General features: G+C 46.2%; 1 protein-coding gene across 2 annotated transcripts in view; it reads right to left on the minus strand.

Moving 5' to 3' along the window:
• Positions 1–15527, minus strand: part of commd10 (COMM domain containing 10) — a 100407-nt gene extending 84880 nt beyond the window's left edge. Inside the window, exons 1-4 of one of the 2 annotated variants that reach the window (XM_055633160.1) lie at positions 15372–15502; positions 13810–14224; positions 10548–10638; positions 7196–7306 (exon numbers count right to left, since the gene is read on the minus strand). In XM_055633160.1, coding sequence (XP_055489135.1) covers positions 7196–7306; positions 10548–10638; positions 13810–13931 — 324 coding nt within the window. In that variant the 5' untranslated portion in view covers positions 13932–14224; positions 15372–15502. Of the gene's footprint in view, positions 1–7195; positions 7307–10547; positions 10639–13809; positions 14225–15371 lie in introns of both variants that reach the window. The other variant, XM_055633162.1, reaches the window with a different exon arrangement.

Genomic DNA, 15527 nt, shown 5'->3' on the forward strand with positions numbered 1-15527 from the left:
GGGAACTGCAGCTAGTCTCGGGAACGCGAGTGTTCTGGAAACTGAAGCCAGTCCCGGGGACACGAGGGATCTGGGAACTCCAGCCAGTCCCGGGGCACGCAGGCGATGTTGCCGACACCTGCACTAAACCAAACCCTAGATCCTGTCCCGCCATGCTTTTCTCAAAATATAGCAACTTAAATTGGGGGTGCGTGTTCAATGCAGGTGCGTCTTCATTGCCGGGGGGTGGAGACAGGGGGGAGAGGTGGTGGGGAGGAAGGAGAGTGGGGGAGGGGGAGAGGAGGGGGGGAGAGGAGGGGAGGGACGAGGGGGAGAGAGGAGCAGGGAGGAGAGGAGGGGAGGAGAGGAGAGGAGGGAGGGAGAGGAGGGGAGGGAGAGGAGGAGGGAGGAGGGAGAGGAGGAGGAAAGAACAGGGGGAGGGAAGAGGGAGGGGGGAGAGGAGGTGGTGGGGGGGAGAGGAGTGGGGGGGAGGAGGAGGAGGGGGGAGGGAAGAGGGGGGAGGGAAGAGAGGGGGAGGGAAGAGGAGGGGGGAAGAGAGGGGGGGGAAGAGGAGGGGGAGAGGGGGAGGGAAGAGGAGGGGGGAGCGGGTAGCAGCGTGGGGGTGTGGGTAGCAGCAGGCAAGAGCGGGTAGCAGCGGAAGGGAGCGGGTAGTAGCAGGGGTGCGGGTAGCTGCGGGCAGCAGCGGGGAGGAGCGGGTAGCAGCGGGGGGAGGAGCGGTTAGCAGCGGTGGGAGGAGCGGATAGCAGCGGGGGGAGGAGCGGTTAGCGGGGGAACGGGTTGCAGTGGGGAGGAGAGAGTTGCAGCGGGGGAAAGCGGTCAACACAGCGACCAAAGGACGTGTGGAAAACAGTGCCCAGCGCGTGGAAGACACTCACGCACAGCGCGAGCAAGACGGCAGCAAGCAGATCCATTGTGACGTCATCAGCTCGTTTAATTTCAAAGGTTTTTGAGATTAGTGAACATTTTGAAGAAATAAAGCATGAATTCTTTAGGATAAGGCAATTTTTTACTTGTGATAAAACTCTACAAGAATATGCAAAAAAATTTCACCGTTAAGAGCGTCATTTTTTCGAGCAGTATGATTATATACACATAACACACACACACACATCCAAGATTAAAGTTTTATAAGTATAGAGATATGATATTTGGGTCCCGTCCCAACGCGCGATTGCGGAGGGGGAGTGGGCGACTTGCGGCATCACCATATAACAATTACAGCACGGAAACAGGCCATTTCGGCCCTTCTAGTCCGTGCTGAACACTTATCCGCCTCTAGTCCCACCTACCTGCACTCAGACCATAACCCTCCATTCCTTTCCCTTCCATATACCTATCCAATTTATTTTTAAATTATAAAATCGAACCTGCCTACACCACTTCCACTGGAATCTCATTCCACACAGCTACCACTCTCTGAGTAACGAAGTTCCCCCTCATGTTACCCATAAACATCTGTCCCTTAATTCTCAAGTCATGTCATCTTCTTTGAATCTTCCCTACTCTCAATGGGAAAAGCTTATCCACATCAACTCTGTCTATCCCTCTCATCATTTTAAAGACCTCTATCAAGTCACCCTCTTAACCTTCTGCAATCCAAAGAATAAAGACCTAACTTGTTCAACCTTTCTCTGTAACTTAGTTGCTGAAACCCAGGCAACATTCTAGTAAATCTCCTCTGTACTCTCTTTATTTTGTTGACATCCTTCTTATAATTAGGCGACCAAAATTGTACATTATACTCCAGAATTGGCCTCACCAATGCCTTGTACAATTTTAACATTACATCCCAACTTCTATACTCAATGCTCTGATTTATAAAGGCCAGCTTTCTTTACCACCCTATCTACATGAGATTCCACCTTCAAGAAACTGTGCAGTTATTCCTAGATCCCTCTGTTCAACTGCATTCCTCAACTCACTACCATTTACCATGTACGTCCTATTTTGATTTGTCCTGCCAAGATGTAGCACCTCACACTTATCAGCATTAAATTCCATCTGCAATCTTTCAGCCCACTCTTCCAAATGGCCTAAAACTCTCTGTAGACTTTGAAAATCTACTTCATTATCCACAACACCACATATTTTAGTATCATCTGCATACTTATTAATCCAATTTACCACACCATCATCCAGATCATTGATATGCATGACAAACAACAGTGGACCCAACACAGATCCCTGTGGCACCCCACTAGTCACCGGCCTCCAACCTGACAAACAGCCATCCACCATTACTCTCTGGCATCTCCCATTCAGCCACTGTTGAATCCATCTTGCTACTCCACCATTAATACCCAACAATTGAACCTTCTTAACCAACCTTCCATGAGGAACCTTGTCAAAGGCCTTACTGAAGTCCATATAGACACCATCCACTGCTTTACCCTCATCAATTTCCCGAATAACCTCTTCAAAAAATTCAAGAAGATTAGTCAAACATAACCTTCCAGGCACAAATCCATGTTGACTGTTCCTAATCAGACCCTGTTTATCCAGATGCTTATATATATTATCTCTAACTATCCTTTCCATTAATTTGCCCATCACTGACGTCAAACTAACAGTTCTATAATTGCTAGGTTTACTCTTAGAACCCTTTTTAAACAATGGAACAACATGCGCAGTACGCCAATCCTCCGGCACTATTCCCGTTTCTAATGACAATTGAAATATTTCTGTCATAGCCCCTGCTATTTCTACACTAACTTCCCTCAATGTCCTAGGAAATATCCTGTCAGGACCTGGAGACTTATCCACTTTTATATTTTTCAAAAGTGTCAGTACTTCCTCTTCTTTGAATCTCATAGTTTCCATAGCTACTCTACTTGTTTCCCTTACCTCACATAATTCAATATCCTTCTCCTTGGTGAATACCGAAGAAAATAAATTGTTCAATATCTCCCCCATCTCTTTTGGCTCTGCAGATAGCTGTCCACTCTGTCTCTCTAATGGACCAATTATATCCCTCGTTATCCTTTTGCTATTAATATAGCTGTAGAAACCCTTTGGATTTACTTTCACCTTACTTGCCAAAGCAACCTCATATCTTCTTTTAGGTTTTCTAATTTATTTCTTAAGATTCGTTTTACATTCTTTATACTCCCCAAGCACCTCATTTACTCCATTCTGCCTATAATTATTGTAGATCTCTCTTTTTTTCCCGAACCGTGTCCAATTTCCCTTGAAAACCATGGCTCTTTCCAATTTCCTTTCAACCAAACAGGGACATAAAGATTCTGTACTCTTAAAATTTCATCTTTAAATGTCCTCCATTTCTCCTCCACATCCTTCCCATAAAACAAAATGTCCCAATTCACTCCTTTTAAATCCTTTCGCATCTCCTCAAAGTTCGCCTTTCTCCAATCAAAAATCTCAACCCTAGGTCCAGTTCTGACCCTCTCCATAATTATATTGAAACTAATGGTATTGTGATCACTGGACCCGAAGTGCTCCCCAACACATACCTCTGCCACCTGACCTGTCTCATTTCCTAACAGGAGGTCCAGCACTGCCCCTTCTCTAGTAGGTACCTCTATGTATTGCTGCAAAAAACTATCCTGCACACATTTTACAAACTCCAAACCATCCAGCCCGTTTAGAGAATGTGTTTCCCAGTCTATTTGTAGAAAATTGAAATCTCCCACAATCACTACCTTGTGCTTATTACTAATATCTGCGATCTCCTTATATATTTGCTCTTCCAATTCTCGCTCCCCATTAGGCGGTCTTTAATATACCCCTATAAGTGTTGCTACACCTTTCCCATTTCTCAGTTCCACCCAAATAGCCTCCCTAGACGAGCCCTCTAATCTATCCTGCCAAAGCACTGCTGTAATATCTTCCTTGACTAAGCAATGCAACACCGCCACCTCTTATCACACATGAAGCAACAAAATCCTGGAATATTTAATTTCCAATCACAGCCTTCCTGCAACCATGTTTCACTGATCGCCACAACATCATACTTCCAGGTGTCAATCCAGTCTCTAAGCTCATCCACCTTTCTTACAATGCTCCTAGCATTAAAATATACACATTAAAGAAACCCACCCTCTCGCACTTTCTGTGTATTATCTTTTTCTTTTTCCTCCCCTACATTTTGTGTCCGAGTGCTACCCTTCTCTGCCACCTGCCTCACACACTGACTACTAGCTTTCACGATTTGAGTCCCTCACACACACACACTAACCACCCCCCAGACACACACACTTACCATCCCCCTTGATATTATATTAATATTATTCATTCGCTCCTTTTACCCCATCCTCCACCCTAACCACTCACGCATCGCCCTCAACTCGCAGACAGGCCTGAAAGGAAGAGGAAGAAAGGGCATAGGCAGAGAGAGGGCAGTGGCAGAGGGTGGGCAGGGACAGAGGGAGGGCAGGGGCAGAGGGAGGGCAGCAGGGGCAGAGGGGGGGCAGCAGGGGCAGAGGGAGGGCAGCAGGGGCAGAGGGAGGACAGGGGCAGAGGGAGGGCAGGGGCAGAGGGAGGGCAGGGGCAGAGAGGGCAGAAGAGAGGAAGTGGGGGAGAGAGGGAGTGGAGGACAGGGGCAGAGGGGGGGCAGAGAGGGAGAGGGTAGAGTTTGATGGGGTGAGGGGGGGGGGGGGGGGAAGCTGCGTCACTGCGTCACAGGGGAGGTCTGGTTCCCGAAAGCAATAGTCCCTCACTCCAGGCTCCCGGCTCCGCTTCTGCCTAGGTACAGTCACCGGGCTCGGTCTGCGGCAGCAACCTCCACACCATTTGCTGACCCGGGGCGAGAATTCGGGGGAAAGTGGTCGGGGGGGTGACATCTTGCAGCACAAGCAAGAACAGCAGGCACGCAGACCCATTGAGACATCATTAGCGAAAGACAGTGGGGTTTTTTCAAAGCTTTGACAGATTTTTGAACACTTTCATTAATAACTCGAGAAATAAAGCATGAATTTTTCAGATTTTTCAAGGCGATTTTGGACTCCAGGAGCAAAATCTCTGCCAAAATATGTAAAATTGTCACCGTTAGCGTGTAGTTTTTTCGAGTAGATGTGATTATACACAAACAAATAAACACCCACATACACATCCAAGATCAGCCCTTTAATAGTTACTAGACCAAGTGGGAACCATTGTGTCCCATCCCCTCAACACGCGGTTACGCTGCAGCGTCACACACACACTAACAACCCCCCCTGATATTATATTAATATTATTTATTTGCTCCTTTTACCCCAGCACTCATAGCCCCCAACACGCAGGCACGGCTAGAGATGGAGGGGGAGAGAGGGCAGGGGCAGAGAGAGGGCGGGGGCAGATGGAGGACAGGGGCAGAGGGAGGGCAGGGGCAGAGGGAGGACAGGGGCAGAGGGGCCAGCAGAGAGGGAGGGGTGGGAGGCAGAGAGGTAGAGGGGGGGAGAGGTAGGCGGAGAAGGAGGGATGGGGGGGCCGCGGCGTCACAGGGGAGGGTTGGTTCCCAAACGCAATAGTCCTTCACTCCAGGCTCCTGGATCTGCTTCTGCCCAGGTCCAGTAGCCAAGCTCGGCCTGCGGCAGCAACCTCCCCACCAAGCAATCCCCGAGGGAAAGCAACCCCCAGGCGTTGTTTGAATAATGGGGGGGGGGGGGGAGGGAGATTTCATTAATAACTCGAGAAATAAAGCATGAATCTTTCAGATAAGGCGATTTTGGTCTCCAGGGGAAAAATCTCTTCCAGGATATGTAAAGATTTTACAGTTACCGCGTCGGTTTTTCGAGAAGATGAGATTACACACACACAAATCCACATACAAAATCAGACTAGGTACTAGACTAACTGGGACCCGTTGCGTCCCATGGTCACAGGGGAGGGCTGGGCTCCCAACACAACATTCCACCTCTCCACCAATTCCAATATTGGTGGCCAGTGGGGGGTGGCTTTCTGGAGCGCTAGTATGGATGTTGTGGGCCGAAGGGACTGGTTTCCAGAGGGTTTGTATGGACATTGTGGGCAGAATGGATTCTTGGGCTGGCAGCTCAGTCACTCAGGCCTGGTAGGCTAGCAGTTGATTGACTCACGGCTGGTGGGTTGGCAGTTCACACACGGCTATTCCTTGAAATTCCATTTCAAAGAGTGTGCAGGCCACCAAATTCAAATGCAATTTCATCCCATTTCAAGCAGAGTGCAGGCCACCAAATTGAAATGCAATTTCATACAATTTCAAGCTTTATACTCCACACCCCCCCCCCCCCCCCCCCCCCCCCACCGGAAGTGGCGTTACCTTCATCATGGTGATTGATACGTGATTGACAGACAATCAGCTGATCTCAAGATTTTTTTAAACATTCATTACTTTTTAATTTTTCATTGATCGGAAAAATCCTCGGGGCTGCCTCAGCGGAGGAAGACTGTGAGTAAGATGGCCAAAAATCATAGCAATATATGGTAGCGTTTTTCTAAAATCAATATACAGCGCAGACAGGAAGTGGTCAAGATGAGACCATAGAAGTTTTAGTTATATAGAAGACTAGACAAAGTGGGACCTGTTGGGTCCCGTCCCCTCAACGCGCGGTTGCGAGAGGGCAGCCTGCGGCATCACACACACACACTAACCACCCCCACACACACACACATACACTAAGCATCCCCCTTGATATTATGTTAATATTATTCTGATTTTTAATAGTTACTAGACTAAGTGGGCTTGTCACACGGGAGGCCTGATCCCCCAACGCAACCAGTTCCCCAACACAATATTCCACCACTCACCCATAGCCCCCACGGGAGGCCTGGTCCCCCAACACAACCCGTTCCTCCAACGCAATTAAAACTTTTTAAAAAATGCATTTGCACTTGCTTGGGACTAGCAGAACTCAGTGTACTTGGATAGCATCAATGTTGCGAGCTGGGCTAAGCACAGGGATTAAGCGAAAGACAGTTGTTTTTTCCCCAAGGTTTTTGAGACATTTTCATTGATAACGAGAAATAATGCATGAATATTTTCGATAAGGCGACTTTGGACTCCACGGGATAAATCTCTACCGGAATATGTGAAAGTTTTACCGTTAGCGCGTCGGTTTTTTTGAGAAGATGTGATTGCACACGAACATATAAACACACAAATCCCCATCCAAGATCAGAGTTTTAATAGTTACTAGACTAAGTGGAACCCATTTTAATTAAAAGAAGAACATGCTTGGGTCCAGACATTATGCAAAGTAAATTCCTTTTATTTCACCTGTTCCAAGATAAAAGATACAGTTTCCAGCACCAAGCGAAGTTCATATTTTTCCAGAGAAAGTGCTGCTTGGAGTTTTTCTCTCTCTTCTTCGTTAAATGAATGTTCATCCTAAAATGGTATTTGATTAGCACAGTACAAGAAAAGCTTTAGTCAACATGAAGATAATTGCAAGCATTATTATAAAATGAGGAAAATGTTAATTTCTGAGTGATAGCTACAACATGACAAAGTTACATTTAAAAAGTTAACTTTTCCAATCCAAACTAAAATGAGACACTGAAATGTAAACCCAAAAATAGGTAGAAGGGCATGTTCGGACGAGGATACTACAATTCTGCAATGTGATTGAATGTCGGGTCGAAAGTTTGGCAAATGGAATTTAATGTGGGAAAGTGTGAAGTCTTGCACTTCAGTGATGGCTGCAAAGGCAGAATACCTAAATGAATAGAGACCAGTGAAATGAAGAGGTATTTACCCTATTTTGTGCATGGTTCACAAAAGAAATGTAGGCACGTGCAACAAATGTTTAACCATTTAACCAGGCAAATGGAATAATGACTTTTATTGCAAAGAGGCTGGAGTTTGTAAATTTGCAGAGGAGGGTGTTCCCACCAACACCATCCAAATGCTCCCTATCCAGAAGATTTAGGAAATGCGGTATGTTGACAAATTATTAAACTTCTACAGGTGTACAATAGAGAGCATACTGATTGGTTCGGCAATTTCGAATGCCCAAGAATGAAGGAGGCTACAGAGAGTGTAGACATTGCCTAATATATCTCAGAATTGACCACCCCACCAACGAACAGATCTACAGGAGGTGCTGTCTAAAAAATGGCAATATCAGAGACACACACAACCAAGGTCATGCTCTCATTTCACTTTCAGCATTGGGAAGAGTCATAGAGTGATACAGTGTGGAAACAGGCCCTTCGGCCCAACTTGCCCACACCGGCTAAAATGACCCAGCTACACTAGTCCCCCCTGCCAGTGTTTGGTCCATATCCCTCCAAACTTGTCCTATCCATGTACCTGTCTAACTGTTTCTTAAATGTTGGGACAGTTCTAGCCTCAACAACCTCCTCTGGCAGCTTGTTCCATATACCCATCACCTTTTGTGTGCAAAAAGTTACCCCTCAGATTTCTATTAAATCTTTTCCCCTTCACCTTGAGGAATACAGAAGCATGAAAGCCATGATCACCAGTTTCAAGAACAGATTATTCCTTGCAGCTATCAGACCCTTGAACATAGCACAACGCTAACCACTACCTGACCAACAATGATAGTCTATGGATTGTCTCTTTGGTTGCACTGTGGACTTTGGTTTTGCATTTTTATGTTACCCAGTATTACTGTTATTAATTTATTTTATTATTGGTTATATATATGTATTTGTGTTATTGCATTAATGGGCCTGTTAACCTGCAGTAAGAATTTCATTGTGCTGTTGTCAGTACATTTGACAGTTAAACATTCTTGATTTGAGTTTGGAAATACAGGAGCTGTGTTACAATTTTAAAGGGTGTTGGTTAGGCCACATCTGTGATACCATGCACAGTTTTGTGTCCCTTACCAATGAGAAGAGACACTGCACTGGAGACAAACCAAGGGAGATTTACCAGGTCTATCTCTGAGATACAGGGATCATCCAATCAAGAGAGGCTGAACAGGTTGAGTCTGTATTCTTTGATTTAGCAGAAGATGCTTATATTATTGAAATAAAAGCTCGCAGGGGACAGAACAGGAAAGTTGAGTTGTTTCAGTCATGGGCAAATGTCAAATGGTTACAAGATAAGAAACTGGTCATCGAACGCCAAAGTGCACAGTAATTTCTTCTTGCAGAGAGCTGTGAATCCCTAATTCTCTAACGCAGACGGTCGCACAGGTTAGATCATGAGAAATTTTTAAAGTAGAGGTACATATATATATTTTTTTAAAAGATCAGGGAATTGAGAGCATTGGGGAAATAGCAAAGCTGGGGAGTTGAAGCCTGAAGTAGATCAGCCATCGAACGGCATGGCAAGCTTGAGGGATTGGATGGTCTATTCCTGCTCTTACTTTCTTGCATGATTTTGTTCTGATAAATGATCGTTGGTCTTAAATATTAATTCTTTCCACAAGGCGGAATATTTTTTCCCATATTTTGGTTGCATAATTGCATTATTTGAAGACAATTGGACAGAAATATAAGTGTGCATTTTCTGCACACAGGTACAAGTATGGATCAACCAATTTTTTAATAAGAGAATGTTTCTCTGTTTTTAAATCCATGAAACCACAGTGGTAATGATAATTCTGTCCCAAAAAACAGCAAATTATCATCACTGGGGAATCGCGCAGAGACAGGCCACTTTGGCCCATTGAATCCATGCCAACTATTATCCACCCTTTATGTGAATTCTACATTAATCCTGTTTTTCGCTCCACATTCTCGTCAACACTCCCCATTCACCTATACAATCATGGCAATTTACTGTGGCCAATTAATCTCAGAACCTACATGCCTTTGCGATATGGGAGTAAACCAGAGCACCCAGAGGAAACACCCATGGTCCCAGGAAAACTACACACAGCTAGTACCCAAGGTCAAAATTGAACACAGGTCTCTGGCAAAGGCAGAGACATGGCTCTACTGCCTATAAGCGAGTTCAGTATTCCGAAAAATGCGCTGCTGCATGAATATAGACCTGCATTTCATCCATAGTCAGGATCGAACCCAGGTCCCCTCCTGAGTGTCCCATCCCTGTTCTGGACCGGCCTGGAGCAGTGGTTGCCCAGGCTTTCAGCCAGCATGGAGAAGAAGCTCTAACTCCAGCTCAACCCTGCCTGTCTGGACTGACGGAACACCAGCCTGAAGCAGTGGAGTTAACGCTTCTTCTCCGTGCTGGCTGTAAGCCTGGGCCACCACTGTTCCGGGCCAGTGTCCCATCAGTCCAGGGTCACCCCGGGCATCTCCAGCCGCCCCCGGACAGGGATGGGACACTCGGGAGGGGACGGGGACGGTCCAGTAACAATTCAACAGCGCTTGCAGCGCCGGAGACCCGGTTCGATCCTGACTACGGATGAAACGCAGGTCTGTATTCATGCAGCAGCACCGCTGCTGAGAATGTTTATCGCAAGTGACCTGTGACCTGGGCATGCACAGTCGGAACATCGAACTTGCTTATTCAACTGTGATGCATTAATAAACCAGGACTTGTTATAAACATTCATTATGCCATTTGTAGATTTTAAAAATGTCAACACATCAAACGCCATACTTGACTGCAATAAAACTATGTACAACTTCAGTAAATAACCTGTTATTTCATAGAACACAAAATAACTCCTATGGTTTACAGCATGTACCTTCAAGTGAAGCTTCTGAAGAATACGAGAGAGTAATCGTGGGAATTTTGTAGTATCAAGTCCATTAATCAACAACACAGCTTGCTTTATGCTGTTTAAAGAGAAAATAAGTCAGGTGAGTAAATTATAATAGTTTTGTTTTCTAAAGTGTTAATACAGCATGATTGAGTATAAAATTTAGAGGAAATTTTTAGTTCTGTGTTTAAGGAATACTGTGCATTCCTGAACATTCCAACTTTTGATAAACCATGAAACAAAGTCCATGGACAGTGCTTTTGATTTTTTGGGGAGATGGGGGAAAGGGGCCATACAATGAAAGCTAATTTCTTTAGACATAGACAGTAAAGAATATAATCCTCTTGTACTGGAACAATCAATAATACTCAGGCTTACTTGAGGGCCACACTGAAGGGAGAAGAGGTGATTAGGTAGCCCAGAGGGGGAAAACACACATGGCTGACTGGTGATCAGAACCACCTCACACCAAGAGAACCCTCTCTGTCAGTAAAGCCCAGGACAGTGTGCGATGAATTTGATGGCTACACCCCAAATTTATTCCCCCATCAGTAAAACCCTCGCCCTTTCACCCTGGCTTTGTCCAGTCTCTGCCACAATGACAGGACTCGCCTAGTGCAGAGTCTGGCTAATGCAGGGGTCGGCAACCTTGTTCTGCATAAGGGCCAGGGCGCATGTTTTTGTGCGGATGGCGGGCCACGTCTATCACGTGTACACATGGATCCCGCCCCTATTCCGCCCCGGATGGCAGTCATCAAATCACGTGTTCAATGAAGGTGGACAAAAATGCTGGAGAAACTTAGCGGGTGAGGCAGCCTCATGCAGTCCCACCCGCTGAGTTTCTCCAGCATTTTTGTCTACCTTCAATTTTTCCAGCATCTGCAGTTCTTTCTTAAATGTGTTCACAGAAGGTGCGCGACTGTGCCGGCGACTTTGCGCAGGAAGCAGTACAGCCAGAGCTCAGAGCTCGGCTGGCCGGATGATTACGGGGAAAAAAAATCCGCCTGGGTAATTTCGGTTTACGGCCGGGGCCGTAGGCTGCCGACCCCTGGGCTAATGAGTCTGAAACACCACAGTTGTGCGCTGGCCCACTCGGCCTCTCCTGCTGTCATGCTGGATCAATCAATGATCTCGTTTTTGACATTTATGTAAAAAGAATGTATTTTTAAACAGTTGGTTGCCAATTCTTAAGAAATTTGATTTAATTTATTAAATGTATACAAAATTGCACTTCAAAGTTAACATTTAGATATACTGATAAAACGTATGCAAAACCAGAGATTCAGCAAAATGTTTAGCACACCAAATTTTATTATATCATTAAGAAACTGCGAAGGTCTCTTTCTAACACACAATAAATGACATGTTTTTATCCCATAAATTCATTTAACGCAATTAATTTATGTCAATTCCTTTGCAACAATTGCTCACATGAATAAACCAATTTACATCAACATACCATTGGTGGCCAACATTTTTACAAATTCTCATTATAACCTTTCCCTATTACTTGGCGACTACACCAGTCAAGTCACAATAATTATCATAGTACATGATCTTAACCTCATCCTCAATAGCCTTATACAGTCATAAAGAACATAAGAAATTGAAGCAGATTACGCCATTCAACGACCAAACCCCCCCAACCCCCAACGCCAACCTCAGGTCTGTCGCTCAATAAGATCTTTCATTTCAGCGGCACTTCTGTGCAGCAACTCAACACCCCTTGATTGCTTTTAACATCCAAAACTTGAATATCAGGCAACCCATATAAATGTATAGTCTTTTGGAGACATTTTCAGATTCCTTCTTCGCACTATGTTGGCTCAGACTTGATCTGTTTCCACATGTACATCAACACTACCTAACCACTTCTGACACTTATTTTGACCCTTACCACTAATCCCCCTGGAACGTAAACAGCTTCAGGTTCCTGGCGGTGAATATCTATGAAAACCTATCCTGGGCCCAGTTCATCACTACAATCAGAATGAAGGCTCATCAATGCCTTTATGTCCTTAGATGATCAAGATTAGATATGTTGACGAGTACCTCATCGAACTTCCACATGTGTATGGTAGAGACCATACTGACTGGTTACATAATGGCCTGGTTCGGAAACTCAAACACCCATGAGTGAAGACTACAGAGTGGTGTACACTGCCTGGTCCATGACTTTCCCACCATCAAACAGATCTATCCAAGTAACTCAGCAGTTCAGGCAGCATCTCTGGAGAACATGGATAGGTGACATTGGAACCCTTCTTCAGTGATAGTTTGTTGAGTTACTCCAGCACCTCGTACCGTTTCACCTTAAAACTTGGTGCCGAGCTGGTCTGCACCAGCGCGGTCCAGTTGAAGCGGCTGTTGTTGTGGCTCATGTTGTAGCACCTGGCCAGCAGCTCTTTCTTCAGGCCATTGTCAATGACATGAAGCGCTCGTTCACCATTGGGGTTCCGCCCCTCTCACCTGTCAGCTGTTGTTTTGTCCACTCCCTTCCCCCACTGGCACCTCCTTCACTTCTGTCTTTCGTCGCTTTGCCCACTCCGCTGCATCCTCTTCCCCGGAGTCACCGACATCTTCCAAAGTAGATTCTGTCACCGACTGGGAGGGAGAAGAGGAGATGGCAGCTGTGGAGGGGCGGAGGCCAAATTGACAGTGCGACTGGAGGAAGAGGAAGAGGCAGCGGTGGAGCAGGGAGTGGACAAAGCAACGGCCAACAGGAAGCTGCTGCTGAGAGGGGAGGGAGCCCCACAATCTCTGAGCTCTTCCTGTCAAATTGAATCTGAATCTGAATCTGTGGCAGCAACCAGAAGCGAGTGTTGTCACCAGGGGCTACAATGTAAGTCGCAACAACAGCCGTGTCAAACAGACCATGCGGCGGATGAAGGACTCAGTGGTGCACCTTGCTAGGCAGTGGTGGCGTCGGCAGGTCTGTCCACTATAACCAAAATCTGTTGTAAAAGGATCCGTTGAAAGGAAGGTTTATTGCATATTGTGTGTTAACTGCAGTCCTGCTGCAAGTAAGAATTTCAATGTTCTGGTGTCAGTACATATAACAATTCAATACTAATGACTCTCTGGTGAGGTGACCACCAGGGGCACCGCACAATTAGCATCCTCACCAACAGTCTGTCTGTTTTTTCATCTTCTTTTGTTATTTTTAGTGTTTTAAAAGTGTGTTCATGTTCTCTGGTTTGTTTTATGTGGGGGGAGGGTCGGGGGAATTTTTTTTTCAATCTCTTACCCTGCCAGGGATGCCATTATTTTCCGGGTCGTATCTCCGGTCACTCTGCGGCATAACATTATGGAGCTGAAGGTCTCGCTCGGGACTGACTTTGAGCCCCACCGATGGTGTGGACTTACCATCGGAGCTGATCCTTTGCCTGGGATCGTTCCAACCGCGGCCTGTTGACTTTACCATCGAGAGCTCGCAGTCTCGGGTAGACTGTAGATGTCGGGAGCTCCAACGATGCAGAAAGTTCGACAAGCCCCAACCCGGGATCAGATCACTTGGCTCAGGGAGCTGAGATCCCCCCAATAAACTTGATCGCCACGACGCTGAGATCCCCCCAATAAGCTTGATCGCCCCGACGCGGAGAGCCCGACCGCCGGCTATGGTAGTAAGATCGTCCTGTCAATGGAAGACTTGAGGCCCCCGACTGCGGGAGAACAAAGATGGGAAGAGATTTAACATTTTTGTGCCTTCCATCACAGTGAGGAATGTGCAGGAGTCACTGTGGTGGATGTTTATGTTAAAATGAATTTTGTATGTTGTTTTTATTTGTAGGTCTGACTTGGCAAATGAAATTCCTCATTTATGTTGCAAAACATACTTGACTAATAAAGTATTATTGTATTTTATTGTATTTAGTCCAATGGGTAGAGTTTTATAAACTTATTGCCTCAACCAAAACATAAAAAGAACAAGTCTTAAATTCAGGCCTTACAACTTCTCCACATCTCAGCACAACATTCCCCAGCAGAGCTGCTGCCTTACAGCACTTGCGGCACAGGAGATCCGGGTTCAATCCCGACTACGTGTGCTGTCTGTACGGAGTTTGTACTTTCGCCCTGTGACTTGCGTGTGTTTTCTCCAAGATCTTCGGGCTCCTTCCACACTCCAAAGGCGTATAGGTATGTAGGTTAATTGGCTTGGTACAAATATAAATTGTCCCTCGTGTTAATGTGGGCAGCGCAGACTCAGTAGGCCACGCTGTATCTCTAAACTAAAACTAAACTAAGTGGTGGCACCTCAAGCAGACCTCCCAGTTCCATATTATTTATCAGAACCCATCACCCATGATCATATTGAATGGCGGTGCAGGCTCGAAGGGCCGAATGGCCTACTCCTGCACCTATTTTCTATGTTTCTACCTCTCACTTACATAACCTTAAAACAATAATCTCTGTAATTGACACTGAAGGTCCTGACCGGAAACATCACATACTCCAATTTCTCCAGAGATGCTGCCTGACCCACTGGGTTACTCCAGCACTTTCTGATTATCTTCATCATCTCTGCAGATACATGGAACTGCAATGCTGAAATCTTCATCAAAACACAAAGTGTTGTAGTAACTCCGCGGGTCAGAAAGCATGTGGGGGTGGGGGTGGACACAGTGTCCCCACAGATGCTGTCTGACCCGCTGAGTTATAGCAAACTTTGTTTTGGCTCTGCCCGGGTGCCGGCCTCGGCCCACCTAACCGACTGTATCAATGCAAATCGCCGCTGTTGAATAAAGAGGTGAGGGAGACTTGCGGTTGGTGCAAACAGCGGAGCCGCTGCAATGGTGGCTGACCTCCCACCTCTGTGTCTCTTTGACGATGGCTGCCATCCCGGCAGCAGTGGCCAAACTCCTCGCACCCGGGCCCGGGCTCGGGCTCGCTCTGCTCCGGACCCGCCCTCGTCACGCGCAACCTCCTCCAACGGCCGCACCCCAACCGCCGCTCACCTCACGCGCA

This window comes from Leucoraja erinacea, chromosome 3 (assembly GCF_028641065.1).
Source record: "Leucoraja erinacea ecotype New England chromosome 3, Leri_hhj_1, whole genome shotgun sequence".
Lineage (NCBI taxonomy): Eukaryota > Metazoa > Chordata > Chondrichthyes > Rajiformes > Rajidae > Leucoraja > Leucoraja erinaceus.